The 19,878-nt window shown below is 46.9% G+C and overlaps 1 protein-coding gene across 3 annotated transcripts in view; it reads right to left on the reverse strand.

Moving 5' to 3' along the window:
- Window positions 1–1,760: 1,760 nt before the first annotated feature.
- Window positions 1,761–19,878, reverse strand: part of TAF1B (TATA-box binding protein associated factor, RNA polymerase I subunit B) — a 61,776-nt gene continuing 43,658 nt past the window's right edge. For 2 of the 3 annotated variants that reach the window (XM_047782667.1, XM_047782668.1), the window contains exons 10-15: window positions 19,404–19,581; window positions 18,526–18,572; window positions 15,427–15,517; window positions 9,041–9,111; window positions 8,282–8,504; window positions 1,761–2,276 (exon numbers count right to left, since the gene is read on the reverse strand). In XM_047782667.1, the coding sequence (XP_047638623.1) occupies window positions 2,072–2,276; window positions 8,282–8,504; window positions 9,041–9,111; window positions 15,427–15,517; window positions 18,526–18,572; window positions 19,404–19,581 (815 nt within the window). In that variant the 3' untranslated portion in view covers window positions 1,761–2,071. Of the gene's footprint in view, window positions 2,277–8,281; window positions 8,505–9,040; window positions 9,112–15,426; window positions 15,518–18,525; window positions 18,573–19,403; window positions 19,582–19,878 lie in introns of those variants that run through there. The other variant, XM_047782669.1, reaches the window with a different exon arrangement.

Below are 19,878 nucleotides of genomic sequence, written 5' to 3' on the forward strand. Positions count from 1 at the left end.
CACTCAGCCTGCTTCTGCCTGACTTCCTAGCCGTCCTCTGCAGTTTAGAAACAGCTGAGGCAAGTACTGAGGGCTGGAGGGTGCCCTGTGCCAACATGGGTGGGTGAGGGCAGCACAGGAGTAGCAGCCCAGTCTCCAAAGCAGCCCCCACAGGTGGAAGGGTCCAGAGGCATCTCCATGCTCCCATGGCTCAGGAGGAAGGCGGCTGGTGGAGCTGAGTGCCAGGGGTCTTGTGGATGGCCCGGGGCCAGTGGTTCTCACTTCTGCTGCCAGCAAATTCCACTCTTTACTCAACTGAGGTGCCACAGTGCTTCCAATCAGGGTGTTGATTCCAGAAAATTCAAGTAAATATTCAAATAATTTTCCAGATCAGATCCTTGGAAAGCAGCTTTTTAAGTTATAGAAAGATGTTTCTTATATACCCCCCCAGCCCCACCCCTGAGCAGAGGCGCTGCAATAGTTGGGTTCTCTGCAGAGCTGCGCGGGCTTCCATCAGGTGGCTGCACCATCCCCTTCACCTGGTGATGGCCATTCGGCTGCTCAAGATGCCAAGCGCATCTGCGTATAAGCCTTCGTGGGGAAAAATGCTGTTATCTTTCTGAGTAGATGCCTAGAAACAGAATGGCCGGATCATAGATATATTTTCCACTTTTGAGAAACTACCAAACTCTTCTACTGTGCTCGTACCATTTTCCATTCCCACCGGCAGTTGCGAGCACAGCTGCTTCCAATCCTTGTCAATACTGTGGACAGTCTTTTAACATCTGAGTCATTTGTGTGTGTAGTGGTCTCTCCTTCTGGTTTTAACTTCATTTTCCTAATAACTAACGACATTGAGCGAGCACCTTCAAAGCGCTTATCTGTTCTCTGTATATTTTCTTTGGTGAAGCGTCTGCTTCAATCTGCCCATTTTTAATTGGGTTGTTTGCTTCTTATTGAACTGTAAGAATTATTTGTATAGATGAAGTCCTTTATCAGATATATTTTGCACATGTTTTGCCCAGCTAGTGGTTAAATTTTCGTTCTTTTGAACAGCAAAGCTTTCCCAAGAAGAAATTTCTTTCCCAAGAAATAGATAACCTCAATAACCTGATAGATAATAAAGACCCTGGACCTGTAGTTGAAAACCTCCCCACAAAGACAACCTTTTCAACCCAGACCCAGAGGAGCTTCAGGCAGTCCCCACTTGCTAACAAATTCCATACACTTAAAAATACTGAGACAGACTGCTCAACGCTAGGAAAGGTTTTGGGTTACCCACAAAGAAGGATTACTAATAAGGGAGGAAAGAGAAGCAAAAAATAAGGTTTTGCATCCATTTCAACCTTATGAATGACCTTTAAGCCTAACCAAGAAACGTTACTTCTTTAGGAGTGAAGGCATTCACAGCTCAATCTACTCACCCACAGGAGACAGGCCAGCGCAGTGAGAACATTCGATCTTTAGAGGCTTGTTCAGCGCTGGAGTCCGGGTCTAGCATGTGCCTGGCAATACACACGCTGCTCGATAAGGGCTTATGGCATGGATAAACAAACCAAATCAGAATGCCGCATTTCCAACACACGTACTCCTAATACATATACAAAATTATAATGTTTAGATCTTGGATCCATCTGGGATTTACTCTGGGGTATAAAGAGTAAGGAAATAATCTAGTTTAAAAAGCAAATTCAGCTTTCAAATACAACGAAGACAAATTTCTGAATGCCATTTCTACGCCACTGCTATTTTAACAATGAGAACATTCACAATTTAAAAAATAAATTCAAAGTTCACCTCTTTTCCAGTAAACATTTTATACGCAGTTTAATACATATGTATGTATATATGTGTGTGTCTATGTATGTATGTGTGTGCAATTAAATGCTATTTTTCACCATTCTCTGGAATGCATATCACAATTTGACATTATTATCACTATTAAAATATTTCTGGAAGCTCCTTTGTGGCAGAGCGGGTTGAGGATCTGGCATTGCCATGACTGTGGCACAGGTTCCATCTCTGGCCCAGGAAATTCCACATATCATGGGTGCACCCCTCCTCCCGCCCCAATTTCTCCATTTGTTTTTTCTCAACTTTTTCTCGCTTTTCTGGATCTTGAAGATTTCTTTGTTGTTTTAGTGTATTTTGTTTTAAAAAGTCTCTTTTCAATCAAGCTTACTTCTTCATGGAGAAGGGAGGTCTTTATTCTTAGCAAGAAGGAGAAGAGATTTAGTATAAACTGATAACTCTGAGAAAAATTCGATTCTTCATAGGTTGTCACATGTTTGCAATAGCTAGAAGGGAAGAAAAAGGAAGAGGTTACATTTAAAGGGTCATTTAGAAACGTATGGATCTATCCTGTGAACACCCCAAATAACTTAAAAAATATGTATATGGTGAGGCTTCAAATACAAATACACTCTGAATTGGAAGGAAACCTGGAACCATCAGGAAGGAAATCTCAACTTTAGCAAGGAGAAAATCTTAGCACTGTCCCTGTCCCTGGCCACCACGCAGGGGACACAGGTGGCACAGAGCCGGGTGTCACACCTCCTCCTCCAGTCTAGGTGGGTCAAGGCAAACAAAAGCACGAAGGGGGAGAGATTCTGGACATATTTTGAAACAGACAAACAAACAAAATAATCCCCAACTCCCATCCAAAATAAGACACCAGACTGAATAAATAATGTACGTTGCAATTCTGTATGTGTTACAGAAAGAAGCGTTTACAAAGTGATTTTGCTAATTTGGGAGTAGGAGAACCTGAATCTGATGAAATCTGTAACTACCATCCAATCTCCCAAACACTAATTGAAACTGCTCACTAACTCGACCAATCTGTCTACACCGGGGCAGCAGAACATGTAAGTGATATTCTGGGCTGTAATCAGCCACATCTAGACAAGGGGAAATTGCTCAGGACACATGACCTGCATTACTCAATACGTAAATTACAAGGGGGAAGAAAAGAGATAGCGGGGGAATTTATGAACCCAGACGCTCCAGGGAGATCTCGACCACCTGCCAGGTATGGACTTTCCTCGGATGCCGAGTTATTTAAAAAATGACGCGACAATCAGGACAATCTAGACACTTGACTGACGCTTGACGTTAAGGAACGACCGCGAGTCTTTGGCGTCTGACGAAGGAGAGGCTGCCGTGGGGGACCCGCACCCTCCCCGCCTGCGAGTACAGGGGCAGGAGCGAGCGGGACGCGGGCGAAGCTGGGCTAGACACGCTGGCAGTTGCTGGCGTGGGGTGGCGATGGCTGCAGGGGGTCACTGCACTGTGCTCGCTACTTCGGAAGGTACTTGGGACGTCCCGTAACACGGGGGTTTTGAAACCAGTTCACCGTATCCAGGCACTGGGACTGTACACCGCCTACGGCCCTAAACTCCTGAGAGGTTTCTGTCTGGACCACCGAGCTCTGCAGTGACCGAGGATAACGAACCACTCCTGGTTCTTTCATCTGTAGAACAGGAAAAAACAACGATATCTCCTCACAGGACGGCAGAGGACTGAATGAGAATATATAGCAAGCACTTCCCCGATGGTTGGCACACGGCAAGGGCTCAAAAATACTCACTTTCCCTACACGCCTTTAAAGGTGATTTTTTAAAATTTCCACTTAAAATCTTAAGGCTACTTTAATAATATGCAAAAAAAGCTACGGCCTACTATGTTTACTGCTAGGCGATGTAAAAGCCTCAATTGCTTCTGTGCTGATTGTTTTAATGGAAACAAAATATATAGGGATTCTCACCAAAAAAGAAGAGCCTCTTGGCTTTTCTTCTTCTCTAATTTCACTTTATTTTGTTTATTTTATCTTTTGTCTTTTGTCTTTTTAGGGCCTCACCCATGGCATATGAAGGTTCCCAGGCTAGGGGTCCAATCGGAACTGCAGCTGCCAGCCTACACCACAGCCACAGCCACTGGGATCCGAGCCGCGTCTGTGGCCTACACCACAGCTCACGGCAACACTGGATCCTTAAACCACTGAGCGAGGCCAGGGCTCGAACCCACATCCTCATGGTTGCTAGTCAGGTTTGTTAACCACCGAGCCATAACAGGAACCCCCTTCTTATCTAATTTTAAATTTTAGCTATCTTAAGAGAGATTCTTTCAGACAGTATTATCCAAGGAGGGGAAAACGACGTTTCCCTTACCTAGGGACTCTAGGGAAAGCTCTACTTCTACAAGAGAAAGATAAGAAAAGGTATACGAAGCATTTGCTACCGTAAGGACTTTTCATTTCTAAGCTGAATCAATAACAGTATCTTTTAGGGTATACATTCTTTATCATAAACTCAGAAAATTATCCCAAAGTTGTAAGTGATAAAATCAAATATACGATAATTTACATTGATTAGGAAAGTTAGCTCCGCCTCAGACAAGAAGGATCAACCGCCCGGCGGGTCTGGAGGCTCACGCAGCCTCCCCTCAGTTCTCGAGGCTTCGGGGGTTCTCACGGTTATTCTGCAGCACAGTGTCCGTCTCTTCCGAACCCTCAAAATGAGCCCTCAGCGTAACACGGTGCTCCACATAGCTGAAGATCCGCTCTCTTAAGCACCAAAACCTTTCGTTTTAACCATTTGGGGTGGAAATCTTTAAAAACTGAGTTATACATTATTTGGTTATCTCAGAGCACATTCAGCATGTTCTTTTAAAGCGCTTTTATTACATGGTGACAAGGTATCCACTTTTACAGTGGTAAGAAGAACAAACCCCACCCAATTTTGGGACCACGCTCCACCCTCGAGCTGGGACGCGGTCAGGCTTGCTTGGCTCTGGGCAGCGATCCCGTGTCTCTGAAGGGCCATCTGAGTTCTTTGGTCTGCTTCTGCGCCAGTTCCTACACTGTCTGTCAAAGGACTAGCACCACGTTTGCTGTCAGGACGCTTATCAGCAGAGTAGCTCTCAGCCTCTCTCCTACTCGGTTCCTCTTGAAGAGGAAACTGGAAATCAGACAGCTCAGCCACACACACACACACCCAACACACACCCACACACACACACACACACCCCTCTGGACAGTGCGCGGGCTCCGACAGCTCAGCCACACACACACACAGACACACACACACACACACACCCTCTGGGCAGAGTGTGCAGGCTCCGAGTCAGGGGCTAAGGGGTATCCTGAGAAAAGCGTATACGTTTTAGTCGTGGACTTGGTGACCTTTTTACCAAGGTTGGCTAAACCCTTTTTTGCTCACCCTGTGGTTCTAGGCTGTGGTCTAAATAGACAAGGCGGCGGTCCCCGCTATAGCACAACGGGTTAAGGAGCCGATAACAGCTCTGCAGCCACTCAGGCTGCTGCTGAGGCACAGGTTTGATCCCCAGCCTGGTGCAGTGGGTTAAGGATCTGGCCCTGCTGCAGCTGTGACCAGATTCGATCCCTGGCCCAGGAACTTCCACATGCTGCAGGTGTGGCCCAAATAAAAAATAAGTAGATTAAAAATAAATAGGCAAAGGTAACCGGACAGCTTGGGTGCTCAAAGTTACGGCCTCACTGGTGCTTCATCTACACAGTGTGCCGTGCTCCGCCTTCAAATGCACGCAGGGAAAAACATCTCGACAATTTCACCTCTGACTCCACCAACGTCTCTTTATAACCAACCGTCTTCTATTAGGGTATTAAACCCATGAAGAACATCTAAACTATGGATCATGTAAAAAGCATGAAGGTGTCGCCCCCACCCCAACTCCTCCAGAACCAGCTCTGCAGGCAGAAGAGCAACAGCGCCTCAGGTCCCAACTTCCCGGTCCCATGGGGCGCGGCGGGGATGGGGATGGAGCCCGCCGGCCAGCATTATAGCTTTTCCCTTCCACTTGATGAAACCTTAAATCTTGAAGAAGCCACTGCACTGACCCCTCGAAGGACTGTATCGCCCTCAGATGCAGAGCTGACCCAGGGGTTGGGATTCTGGCCTTTCACTGCTGCTGTGAAGACAGGGACACCCCTTAACCATTCCAGACTCTGCTAAACTTTTTTTAAGCAGTACATTGTAATGCAGATGACTTCATTTCATTGTCTTCTACTGTGTTTTCTACACTTTACTCATCTTTGATTGATATTCAACTCCGGAAGTTAAATTCTAATAAACATTATTTTGTTAAATCACGGTGATCATTTACTGCGTATTTACTGCATGACAGACACACCCATCTCGTTTAACTCTCCTAAAACCATACGAGGCAGCTTCTGTCTTCCACTCACTCACTCAACAAACACTTAGGAGTTTCTGTTGGGCTCAGTGGTTAACGAACCCAACTAGTACCCATAAGGACGCAGGTTTGATCCCTGGCCTTGCTCGGTGAGTTAAGGAACCAGTGTTGCCGGGAGCTGTGGTGTAGGTGCCGTGTGGCTGTGGCTGTGCTGTAGGCCGGCAGCTGCAGCTCTGATTTGACCCCTCGCCTGGGAACCTCCATGTGCATCGGGTACAGCCCTAAAAAGACAAAAACCAACCAACCAACCTTAGTGAGCACCTACTATGTGCCAAGCCCTGTTCTAGTCCATAGTGTGGGAAGGCAGATAACTACACGGAATAAATACATAATCACACAACACATTCCCTCGTGACACAAGCTACAAGGAAAACGAAAGAACAAGCAAGGGGGACAGAGAGTGATGAGGTGTGTGTGTGGGTGTGGGCGTGGGTGAGAGTGACAGCTGGTGATATTTTAGACACGATGGTTAAGAAAGGCCTCTCTGAAGAAGTGAAATCTGAGCAAAAACCTGCAAGTGAGCCCAAGTAGAGACAGGGCAGAAGAGCGTTCCAGGCTGAAGGTACGCCATGTGCCCAGACCCGCCGTGGAGTGCGTCAGGCAAGTTCGGGAAGAGCCAGGAGGCTGGTGTGAACAGGGGTGGTGAGCAAGAGAAGAGGGGGGCAGGGGAGGTCAGAGAACAGAGGGGCTTGCAGGTTCCAGGGGGGTCTCCCGACTTCACTCTGAAATGAGACGGGAGCCGCCAGGGGTTTTGAGAGGAGGAGCAAGGTCAGCATCGCCCCTCGTTTCCCAATCAGGGCAGCAGAGCTGGGGAGCTGGAGAACAGCTTGCGCACCACGAGCAGGGCCGGGATGCGGGCAGCTGCATTGGCCAGCGCATCCCCTGCACGACTGTGGGGACCTGCCCTGGGGACAACGCCTGCGTCGATGTGGGAAGGAGATCGGTGTAAAGACCTAAGATCACAGCGAGAAATGTCTTTATGATCTAAAACTTCATCCTGCTTTGCTGACGTATCATTGACACACAAGCTATGTCAGTTTAAGGCTACAACAGGATGATTTTTTTTTTTTCTTAATCATTTTGGCTGCACCTGCAGCATGGGAAAGTTTCTGGGCCAGAGATTGAACCCACGCCACGGCAGAGACCTGAGCCACTGCAGTGACAACGCCAGATTTTAAGCTGCTGAGCTGCAAGGGAACTCCACAACAGGATGATTTGATGCATGTCTCTATTGTGAAATGACTACCGCAACAATCAAAGGTAGTTAACACCGCCATCCCTAACACTCACAGACAAGACGCGGTGTGTAATTCTGATGGTTCTGATTATAAGCTCACCATCTTCTAAGCCCATCAAACAACCTACCTGGCTCTTATTACAGCCTGACTCCTTTAGAAGATATCCAGCCTATTTTTTTAATTAGCAAAGACTACTACTTCACGCCAAACGAAAGAGTTCGTCTTTTTTTTTTTTTTTTTTAAATCCTGTCATTTCTTTCTTTCTTTTTCTTTCTTTCTTTTTTTTTTTTAGGGCACACCCGTGGCATATGGAGGTTTCCAGGCTAGGGGTCAAATCGGAGCTACAGCTGCTGGCCTACACCACAGCCACAGCAACGCTGGATCCCAGCCGCGTCTGCGACCTATACCACAGCTCATGGCAATGCAGGATCCTTAACCCACTGAGCGAGGCCAGGGCTTGAACCCATCATATCCTCATGGATGCTAGTCGGATTCATTTCCACTGAGTCAGACGGGCGCCCCTATCCCGTGCTTTTTTTTTTTTTTTTTTTGGTCTTTTTGCTATTTCTTGGGCCGCTCCCGCAGCACATGGAGGTTCCCAGGCTAGGGGTCCAATCGGAGCTGTAGTCACCGGCCTACGCCAGAGCCACAGCAACGCGGGATCCGAGCCGAGTCTGCGACCTACACTCCAGCTCACAGCAACGCCGGATGGTTAACCCATTGAGGAAGGGCAGGGACCGAACCCGCAACCTCATGGTTCCTAGTCGGATTTGTTAACCACTGCGCCACGGCGGGCGCTCCTACCCCGGGATTTCTAAGAGCATCGCACACACCTTCTACAGAATTTCTGGGTACTCAGCCAGTACAGGGAATTCTTGGTTGTCAGTAACTGGCCTTTCTGCTTCAGGACCCCCTGGAGGCTGTGTTCATGGAAACAGGTTCTATCACTGTCCTCTGCGGTCCAGTTGAACTGAAAACTTGAAGGGCTTCTTTTTTCAACACTGGGTGTGGAATCAATCAGTGTGCTAAATTGTTTTTGGAGACTCACCACCATTTCTGGAAGGAAGGGAAAAAAAGAAAAGGAATGAAATAAAAACTAATGTCAAATCACAAATAAAGACTGCAGATTACCTGACAGTAAGGTACCAGAGCTGGCGTCTTAGTTTTGACAAATGTACAGCAAATGAAAGGCAAGAGGGTAACACTGAGAGGAAACGGGAGCTGGATGAGGGGCGCCCTGAAACTCAACTTGGAAAGGTTTCAAACAGTAAATTTTATGCCATGTATATTTTAACACAAGTCTTAAAAAGAATGAGAACGACAACCAAAAGCAGTTCTCCAAATGAAGGGTCTGAAAGTCACAGACACACAGCATTTCAGATTTCGTGGGAACTTAACTTCCGTTTGGAGTGAGACACTGCTCCTGAACTAGACACTGAAATTTCTTTTGGCGGTGGCGTTCCTTGGGAGTGCGCTTTGGCGCCTTGTTAACGCAGTGGGGAAGCACGTCTGTGTCTCCCTTCAAGTCAAGACACCCAGCTTTTCCGCCACTGTGCTGCTGCTCGGCGGCGACGGGAGGAAGTCCGACTCACCTCTTCTTTTACAGACCACTGGTTTGTCGATGGCCGAGTGGTAGAGTGGCCTTTCACTTTTCCACAGATACCTGTGAACGCAGAAAACCATTTGGAGCAGGGCGGAGAAGAGATGACCCCAACACGCTTACGACGACCCCTGAAACTCCTGAGACTCGGGTAGAAGGACCTCCTGCAGGACACAGGTCTCTACAGAGGGTACGACCCAGAGGTAAGCAAGGAGCACCGCAGGAGGCAGCAGTCGCAGCCGACAGAAGGCCCTGCTCCGCCCCAAAGCCTCCCAGAGGCCACACGATCCCCAAGAAGCCATTCGTTCCACAAAACCGCAGCAGCGGTGTCCCTCCCCATGAAATCCCCTTGCTGTCCTCTCAAAGTGAAGCCGCCTGAGACATAACCGCTGCCCCCGGCCCTGGCCGCGCGGCGGCCTGCGGATGCTGCCGACCTGTCAGCACCCCGGAGAGGGCACCTCTGGGCGGCCGAGGGGCAATCACCTAACAGGCGGGGCCTTCCCGAAAACCCCGAGTGAGCTGGACTTGAACGAACCACACAACACGCCAACTGTTCAGAGGGCTTGCCGTTTGTGATTCGTTCAAATACCTTTCCGTTACATATTTTACCAAATAATAAAAGCGACAATATACCCAAGGTAAAAAAAAAATCTCTAAAAATACAGACGTTCCCTAAAGATTCTAATCCCACTCCGTAGATAAACCCACTGTTACAAATTCCTCACGAATACCTAATACAGATAGGTTCTCTTATGAATTTATAGTAAACCCCTGTACGGGTGGCAACCATGCCACGGTCAAGGAGGCCGTATCGCCTCCTTGGGGTCGCATGCCCGGAAGATGGGGAAGGTGGGTGGTCTGAGAAACGCTCTCTCTAGAACCTTCCTTAAAAATTTACTTTACTTCTTCCCCCAACTGCAAATGCTACAAAAGACAGAGGCCCACTATCAAGTCCTCATATTTCCTCCAGGATGTCACCAAGTCTATTTCCACCGGGATGCCTGCCTCGTCCAGCCTTCCCAAATATTTCTCGCCCCACCGTGAGAAGTTAAGGCACAGTTTTCGTGTAGGAAAACGGACCCGCGTCAGTGTGCGGCTCTACCAGTTTTGTTAAACACGCACAGTGTGTGTCACCACCACGGCTCATCTACAGACCAGCTCCACACACCAAGGCCCCTGCATGTTCTTGGCAGTCAACTCCTCCCCAACCCCCCAGCTAAACTTGATCTCAGATAAGCCCGGATGTGTTTTTCTTCTTGTTTTTTTCTTTTTAGGGCCACACCCACAGCATATGGAAGTTCTCAGGCTAAGGGTTGATTGGGAGCTGCAGCTATTGGCCAACACCACAGCCACAGCAATGCCAGATCTGAGCTTCAGCCTATACCTCGGCTCATGGCAAGGCTGGATCCTTAACCCACTGAGCGAGGCCAGGGATCAAACCTGCATCCTCATGGATGCTAGTCGGGTTTGTTACTGCTGAGCGACAATGGGAATGGCAACTGATGTGTTTTTCTCTCCCTATCGTTTAGCCTTTTCCAGAATGTCATATAAATGAAATCATACCAAATGTAACCTTTTGAGTCTTGCATTTCGTACAATGTATTTACAATCCATTCACATTGCTGGCTGTATCAGAAGGTTGTTCCTTTTTATTGTCAACAGTAGTCCACCTTACAGATATGCTACAGTTTATCTATCTCCAGCTGAAGGGCATCTGGGCCGTTGCCAGTTTCTGGCCACCACGAATGAAGCAGGTGCAGCTACATACATTCATACATAGATTACTGCATGAACTTAAGCTTCTATTTCACTTGGGTAAATACCTAGGAATTAAATGAGTGTATACACTGCCAAAGGTTCCAAAAGAATTGTCCCACTTTGCATTCTCACGTTTGGTACGGTCAGTTTTCTGTTTCACTGTTTGGTGGTTTTGATTTACATTCCCTGCTGACTGATGATGCTGAGCATCGCCTCGCGTGCCATCTACACAGGCAATCTGGTGAAGTATCTGTTGGAATCTTCTGTCCATTTAAAAACCTGAGTTGGTTGTCTGTTTGCCTATTGTGTGAGAATTCTTTATATATTCTAGATGCAAATCTTCTATCAGATACGTGACTTGCACATATTTTCTCCCAGCCTGAAGCTTCTCGTCACAGGGTCCTTTGAAGAGCAGAAACTCTTTCTTCTGATGAAGTCCAATTTATCTTTTTTTTCTTTTATGGATCATGCTTTTGGTATCATATCTAAGAAATTGCTGTCTAACCTAACAGGCGGCAAAGAGCTTTTGCTCACGCTTTTAAACTTTCCTCCATGTTCTTCTCGACATCTCCGGGGCGGCTGCAAGGTCCCCGAGCAGTCTCTGAAGCTGTTTTTAGGTTTTCAGCGATTGCTTACTCGTGTTTTTTATAATCACACGCGCAGGGACCCACGCCTAGCTAGAGACAATGCTCTAGTAACTTTCATCTGACAATACGGAAGATGACGCTGTCCAGACAGAGAGAGAAAAACTAGAAATGTGTCACCGCTGGAGGTGGGGCAGGGTAAAACAGGAAATCCGCCGGCACTGGGGCTCTGCCCAAGGGCCAGGCAGCAGTGACGTACATGAGTTACCTCCCTCAGCCCCAAGCACACACCCTGCGAAGAAGGATCTTCGGAACGGGTCCTCGGGACAAGCTCTTCCCTGAGGTCTGCTGTCTGCCTGGAAAATGACATTTCGCAAGTGGACGTACTTTCTTCGGTCACTCAATTCTTCCGCAAAGGAGCTAGAAGTCAGTAGGTCTTCGAGGTGTCATTGACTGTAACACTGCAATATGCGTTTGGGCTCTAAGAGCTACGCCCGAAGGGTATGCTGGAGCCCGGTTTGAGTTCATGAGACGCCCGAGTGGCCCAGCCCCGAACCCCGAGTCTTCAGTGTGGTCAGGCCGACGCCAGCTGGCGGCAGAAAAGGAAGGTCCAACAGCTGATTCTCCAAGGCAACCTCAGCAAACGAACGCACGTGTGCCGCTGCTCTCACACCCACTGAGATCCAGTGAGTAATGACAGTCCTTCTCCAGCAAGGAACAGCGAGGACCCAGGTTCCTGGTGTCTGAGGCCGCCAGGTTCAGTTCACCCCCACCTCTCCTCGTTCATTTCTGCGTATCCAACCTCAACAGTATGAAAATGTGAATCCCTTCTGCCCCGTGGCAAGGATTCTCTCTCCCACGGTGCTTTATTCATTCCCGTAGGTCTCTTCCTCTATTTAAAAGTTCTCTAAAATTTAGAGGAAAATATCTAACTCTACTTGAGGAAACTGAAACTTCGCTCTTAGTTAAGAGTGTAAAGCAAGCATTGTCATCCCTACGGATATGAAATTTTTTGATCAGATGAGTTGTTATCATAGATTTACTTAAAATACAGAGATACTAACTTTTTCTTCAAAGTCTCATAGAGACTCAAAGTTCTAAGACAAGACAAAAGCCATTCAAATCAGAGATCTATAACAACATATTTTTTCCTTGTCTTTCCTTTTTTTAAGGGCTGCAAGTGTAGTATATGGACGTTCCCAGGTTGAACTGGAGCCACAGCTGCCAGCCTACACCACAGCCACAGCAACATCAGATCCAAGCCAGGTTTGCAACCTATACCCCAGCTCGTGGCAACGTTAGATCCTTAACCCATGGAGTAGAGCCAGGGATCACCTTCTGGAAACTTGTCAGGTTCATTTCCGCTGAGCCACAACGGGAACTCCAACGACGTTATCTTATATCATATAAGACACAGTGTTTCCGAAAATTTATGAACTAAACTTAAAGACTTAGCTATAAGACATCACACCATAAAACCCCTAGAAAAGAACACAAGCAAAATACTCCAACATAAGTCGGAGCAATGTTTTCTTAGGTCAGTCTCCCAAGCAGTAGAAATAACAAACAGCTAGGACCTAATCAAACTTATAAGCTTTTGCACAGCAAAGGAAACTATAAACAAAATGCAAAGACAACCTACAGAATGGGAGAAAATATTTGCATGTGATTGACAGACAAGGGATTAATTTCCAAAATAAACAAACAGCTCATACAGCTCAATAACCAAAAAACAAATAACCCAAGACCTCAACAGACATTTTTCCAAAGAAGATATACAGATGACCCACAGGCACACCCACAGGCACACGAAAAGGTACTCATAGGGAGTTCCCGTCGTGGCTCAGTGGTTAACGAATCCAACTAGGAACCATGAGGTAGTGGGTTCGATCCCTGGCCTCGCTCAGTGGGTTAAGGATCTGGCATTGCCATGAGCTGTGGTGGAGGTCGCAGACACGGCTCAGATCCCGCGCTGCAGTGGCTCTGGTGTAGGCCAACAGCTGTAGCTCCGATTAGACCCCTAGCCTGGGAACCTCCATATGCAGCGGGTGCGGCCCTAGAAATGACAAAAAAAAAAAGAAAGAAAAAGAAAAAAAAGAAAGAAAAGGTACTCGTATTGCTAATTACTAGAGAAATGCAAATCCAAACTATACGGAGGGATCACCTCACACTGATGAGAATGGCCATCACTAAAAAAAATCTACAAATAATAAATGCTGGAGAGGGTATGGAGAAAAGGGAAACCTCCTACACTGTTGGCGGGAATGCAAACTGGCACAGCTACTATGAAGGACAGTATGGAGCTTCCTTAAAAAACTAAAAACAGAGTCAGCATATGCCCCAGCAGTCCCACTCCTCAGCACGTGTGTGGAAGAGACGACATCTCTAATTAATTCAAAACGATGTCCCACCCGATGGTCGCAGCAGCACTACCCACAACAGCCGAGACTCGGAAGCCACCCAAGGGTCCGTCAGCAGACGCACGGACCGCCACCCAGCCGCAAAAAGAGGGAAGTCACGCCATTTGCACCAACATGGATGGATGAGAGATGATCATACTAAGAGAAATAAGTCAGAGGAAGGCAAATACCATATGATAGCACTGGTATGTGCAATACTAAACGCTGTTAAAATTGGACTTGTTTTAAAACAGAACAGACTTACAGAACATAGAAAACAAACTTTCCCAAAGGGGAAAAGGGGGGTGAGGAATAAATGGGGAAATTTGGGATGCGTAGATACAAACTACTCTATGTAAAGGAGAGAAACAGCAAGTCCTACTGTACAGCACAGGAAACTATATGCAACATCTTATAACGAACTACAACGGAAAGGAGTCTGTCAAAGAATGTATGTATAACCGAGTCACTCTGTTATATACCAGAAACTGACACGCCTATAAGAAATTAGCTATGTTTCGATTTTAAAAAATTTCCGAGCTAACTAAATTTGAGTGCACTTTGGCTTAGAGGTTGAGTAATTTGCCCATGGTTGTACAGCGAGCTGTTAACACCAGCAGGATTCAAACCCAGCACTGCTGAATCTGACGCATGCTCTTTCTACGCTGCCACAGCGGATCCACATCAGAATGAGAACTCAGAGTCAAACGGTGAGACTGACGGAATTAAACACACTCCTCTTTCTCTGCTTTCCTTTGTGTTGATTTTTATAGGGATCTTCATGTCTATTTTTTGGCCATGCCCATGGCATGCAGAAGCTCCTGGGCCAGGGACTGAACCCATGCCACAGCTATAACCAGAGCCATAGCAGTGGCAATGCCAGATCCTTAACCCACTGAGGCACAAGGGAACTCCTAAAGAACCCTATAGGGATTTTTATTTGGGGGGAATATTCCATTATATATGTCACGGGTTTACATTTATAATCTTTATAATATTGGGGAGGATAGATGGGAAATGACCAACTTTGATAAAGGGGAAGAGGGAGGATTATTAGCAATGAAGATGAGACTCATGCAAAGTACAAAAAGTTAATTACTAAGTAGACTCTGGTGCCCTGGATTGGTCCTGGATCAGAAGGAAGACACTAATAAAAAAGGATATTGTTGGTTCAGTTAATAGCAATGTAAAAAAGAAAAAAGTGAATTCGGAAATAGGAGCTAGCATTTTTAGAGAAAAATGTCCCAAAGCTGGTTAACCCAAACTAATGAAACTTCAGCTTTCAGATGCAAAGTAACAGACTTAAAAATAAAGTAAATGGAGTTCCCGTCGTGGCGCAGTGGTTAACGAACCCGACTAGGAACCATGAGGTTACGGGTTCGGTCCCTGCCCTTGCTCGGTGGGTTAACGATCCGGCGTTGCCGTGAGCTGTGGTGTAGGTTGCAGACGCGGCTCGGATCCCGCGCTGCTGTGGCTCTGGCGTAGGCCGGTGGCTACAGCTCCGATTCGACCCCTAGCCTGGGAACCTCCATATGCCACGGGAGCGGCCCAAGAAATAGCAACAACAACAACAACAACAGACAAAAGACAAAAAAAAAATAAAGTAAAATCGTCTAAAACTAAAAGAGGTAACATACTTCGCCCTGGCTTCCTCCCATTTTTGCTTTTTCTCATCAATAGCTTTCTTCATAACTTGGTACCATTTTCTGAAATCAAACCACGGCTTATCTGAAAGAAAGGAAACCCATGATTATTAACCAAATACGGCACTTTATAACAACATACACGGTTCATCCGAGTCTTCCTTCACCGACATGACAGCCCTTGGAGACTGTCTTCATTTTCTCACGAGACTCCTGCTCGACCCTCGCTCCCTTCCCCGAGGTCGCGTCTGTACCGTGGCCCTAACTGGACGATACCGAGACGGTCTCTTTGTACATCTGTCTCTCCTAGATTCGACTAGAGCCTCCCTGGGACCGGAAGACATGCTCTGTTTGCGTAGAAGATTACACCATCGGGCCGCCTGCTCCTGACTCAGCAACACCCAGCACAGTGCCTGGCACAGGGTGGGGTCCCAAGACGTCTAAGAACACGTGAAGTAAGGAACAGACGATGGGAAAGCGTGTGAAAGCACTGTCGTGGCTGCACCGGGACTTCCTGTTTCTGTCCTTTCTAATCCTAATCCAAATTCAAAGACTCTAAGATAAGTAAGAGCAGACTGAAATGGACAAGTGGTGTGAGTGGGTGTGCAAGCCGCCGAGGATAGAGAGGCAACAGAATTGAACACAGTTAAGCATAAACCTTTACTCCTCACTCTTTTATTCAATTCCTATGGGGAGATGGGAAGAATAGGGAGGGGAAAAAAATGAAAGTACAGGTAACAGCAGAAAGGAGGCTAAGAGAGTGAAGGAGTCTGAAGAAGGGAAGGCTTGGGGGGGACGGCTGAGTGAAAGGCTGAACTGTTCTCACTCTCTGATGGAGCCAGTGTCCCTTCCACGTCTAATTACAGAGCTTTTGACGGGCCAAGAGCACCCCCGCTTAACCCAACACGGCCTTATAGGCCATACAGCTGCAGAGAAGGGCCAACCACTACAAGAGCTTGAAAGGAAGGAGGAAAACTACAATGATTAATGGAACCCAAAGTTCTCTGACCTTAAGTGAGTCACAGCTTCTTAAGCCTCAGGTTCCTCATCGATACTGTGCTTAAGCAGGGGACAGAGGACAACAATCCCTGCCCTGCTGACAGCGTCAGTTCATTATGAGGCTCGAAGGGAAGAGAATACGTCAAGGCACACTTTAGACGTCCACACGGTCCATGATGACCCTTTAGCATGACAAGACATCTTTTTTTTTTTTTGCTTTTAGGGCCACACCCGAGGCATATGGAGGTTCCCAGGCTAGAGGTTGAATTGGAGGTACAGTTGCTGGTCCACACCACAGCCACAGCAACACAGGAGCCAAGCCTCATCTGTGACCTACGCCGCAGCTCACGGCAATGCCAGATCCTTAACCCACTGAGCGAGGCCAGGGATCGAACCCACAACCTCACCGTTCCTAGTCGGATTCGTTTCTGCGCCACAATGGGAACTCCCGCAAGACATCTTGTCCAACCTTTGACTCTATGTAGAGGTTAACACGAAGCGATGTGCAGAAGAAGTATTTTGTCCATATCCTGGAAAGAACGCACAAACTGACTGCCACCGTTAAATCCAAGCTCCTAAAGCCAATCAACAGGTGATCCCGTTGTGGCCCAGTGGATTATGAAGCTGACTAGTATCCATGAGGATGCAGGTTTGATCCTGGCCCTGCTCAGTGGGTTAAGGATCTGGTGTTGCTGTGAGCTGTGGTGTAGGTTGCAGATGTGGCTTGGATCTGGCATTGCTGTGGCTGTGGTGTAGGCCGGCAGCTACTTCTCCGCTTGGACCCCTAGCCTGGGAACCTCCACATGCTTCAATGCGGCCCTAAAAAGACTACATAAATAAATAAACAAATGAATGGAAGAATGAATGACACATAAATAAATAAAACCAAGAAATATATATGCGGAACCTTTAAAACCTCATAGAAACAGAGAGAAGGAAAGTGGCTGCCAGGGGCTGAGCCGGGGGGAGAAACAGGGAGCAGTGGTAAAGGGGACCGACCTTCGGCTGGAAGGTGAGGAAGCTGAGGAAGCTGAGGAAGCCGAGGCTCTGACTGGACCATGCCGACTGCCGCTGATAAGGCGGGGATGCGGGACTGACATCCGCTAAGAGGGGACCTAAACATCCTCACACACACAACGAGGTAAATACGGGAGGTGGCGGAGATGCTACCGGGCGGGACGGGGCGGATCCTTCCCGGTGTGTACACATGACAAATCGCCGCAACGTACACAGTAACTACCTTATAATTTTTTGTCAATCATACCGCAATAAAACTGAAATTAAAAATAAAACAATGATCATAAATTCTAGGAAGGACATTAACACACTAGAGTTGAACTGAAGAATTCACATATTTACCAAACTTTAATGAGTTGATCTGAGGCCAGTCACTATGTTAGATACTAAAGATACATTAAAAAAAAAGTAGAAAAGATAAGGTCCCTCCCCTGGAAGCTCGAGCTCGACCCGCTACCTGCCTGCTATGCCTACAGTACCCACCAGACGCCAGGGGTCCCAAGCACTCTACGAATACTGACAGACACCCTTCGTCCACCAGTTTCAACGGGACATGTTCACCCACTAATGGGCCTTTGGACAGGAGTGGCTGGGGCAGGAATGGGTAGCTCCGACCTGGGAGGGGGGAGGTGAGGGGTGGATGGGAAGAGAAGGGAGGAGAGGGTCTTTACGTCACATCTGAAAGAAGGCAGACGGGTTCGCCAGGGACAGAAGGCGTCAGCAGGTAAGAAGGAAAGACTGTTTCAGGTAAAAGACCAGTGTGAGCAAAGGCTGCAGGCGTTACAATAGATGGTACAGTTGCACAACTGCCAGTAAGCTGATGGTTTAGTGTGGCTAGTGAGTAGCAGCCAGGCCTTACAAAGAGTAGGAAGAAGTCCCCGAGGTTTTTTTTCAGTGGCCTTGAGACATAATTAGATAATTACATATAAAAAATTTCTGGTACAAGGCACAGTTTATATACGTGGGTATATGTGTGTGTGTGTGTGTATTTTTCCAAGTTTCTTCCTTGAATTTATTCTGTCTTTTAATCCATCATTCACAATCACTATGAATATGACTGATAACAAAATTAGGTACCTTCTTTGTTGCCTTCATTATGCTTCTCTGCAATGTTAGACAAAGACCTGGAGAAACAGATAAACAAATTGATTTATTTAGAAATCACTTCTTTGAAGACAGTCACATTTTGACGTCTTCTGAAAGAAAAGTATACAACAAGACTTGAAACCAAAGCCAATTTTTAATGGAGGAGCAATCACTGAAACAGGAAAAACACCATAAATACTGCCACTCTTTGTTGGGGTCTGGGAGCGGTGACATTTTAAGATTCCTTACTTTCCAAAATAATCTTTGAAGACACGTAGGGCCAGGAGCCTAAAGGTACACAAAGGGTTTGTGTGTGATGATTTAAAACTCAGAAATCAGGGAGTTCCCGTCATGGTTCAGCAGTAACAAACTCGACTAGTATCGATGAGGACACAGGTTCAGTCCCTGGCCTTGCTTAGTGGTTAGGGTTACAGTGTTGCCGTGAGCTGTGGTGTAGGTCGCAGTTGAGGCTTGCATCCTGCGTGGCTGTGGCTGTGGTGTAGACGGGCAACTGCAGTTCAGCTCCAATTTGATCCCTAGCCTGGGAACTTCCACATGCTGCGGGTGCAGCCCTAAAACGACAAAACAAAACAAAACACAATCTCAGAAAGCAGAAGAACAATGAAAAACATGTGTATCTACCTAAAAATAGGAAGAAAACATGACCCCAACACCGTAGTAAGGGAGAATGAAATCTCTGATGATCAGCGGAGTCAAAATATCATGTAAGAAGCCATTGCTGCTACTAGTCAATGTTCAGTGATAACCGAGGGTCTCTTTTTCTATTGAGATGGAACATTGGGATTCCTTTACTCCGAATAACCAGGTAGAGAATACAATTTTTGCTCATAAAGTTGATGTACACTTACCATTCTAAGCTGTCATCCAGTAAAAAGAGCAGCTTCAGCGCTGCTATGATGACAGCTACGGCCTGCACATCATATTTAACAGCTTTTCCCTTTTTAGCTATAGGATCAAATGTTAGAAAATCCACTTCTCCTATTCCAGTCACTTTGACCACTTGGCAGGTTACATCATGCATTTCGACTGTCGAAGAATAAAACAATAAAATAGGAATTAACTCCTTTGGCCAACAAGACCACCCTAACGTGTATATCCACAAAAGCAGCTTTACCTTAAAACATGACGCTAGAACTCCAAGACACGTTTGGGGAATAAACTGAAAAATGGCACCTGAAGAGGAAGACGAATGGATAGGCGAAGCCTCTCTTCTCCTATCCCGACTTCCCCGAACATCTACTACCTGGGGACACCGCTGGGCACCCAGCGCACAGCCACACTCGGTTTTCATTGTTCCAGACGTATTTCTTCCCTGTGTCTCTA

The sequence above is a fragment of the Phacochoerus africanus genome, chromosome 5 (assembly GCF_016906955.1).
Source record: "Phacochoerus africanus isolate WHEZ1 chromosome 5, ROS_Pafr_v1, whole genome shotgun sequence".
Classification (NCBI taxonomy): Eukaryota; Metazoa; Chordata; class Mammalia; order Artiodactyla; family Suidae; genus Phacochoerus; species Phacochoerus africanus.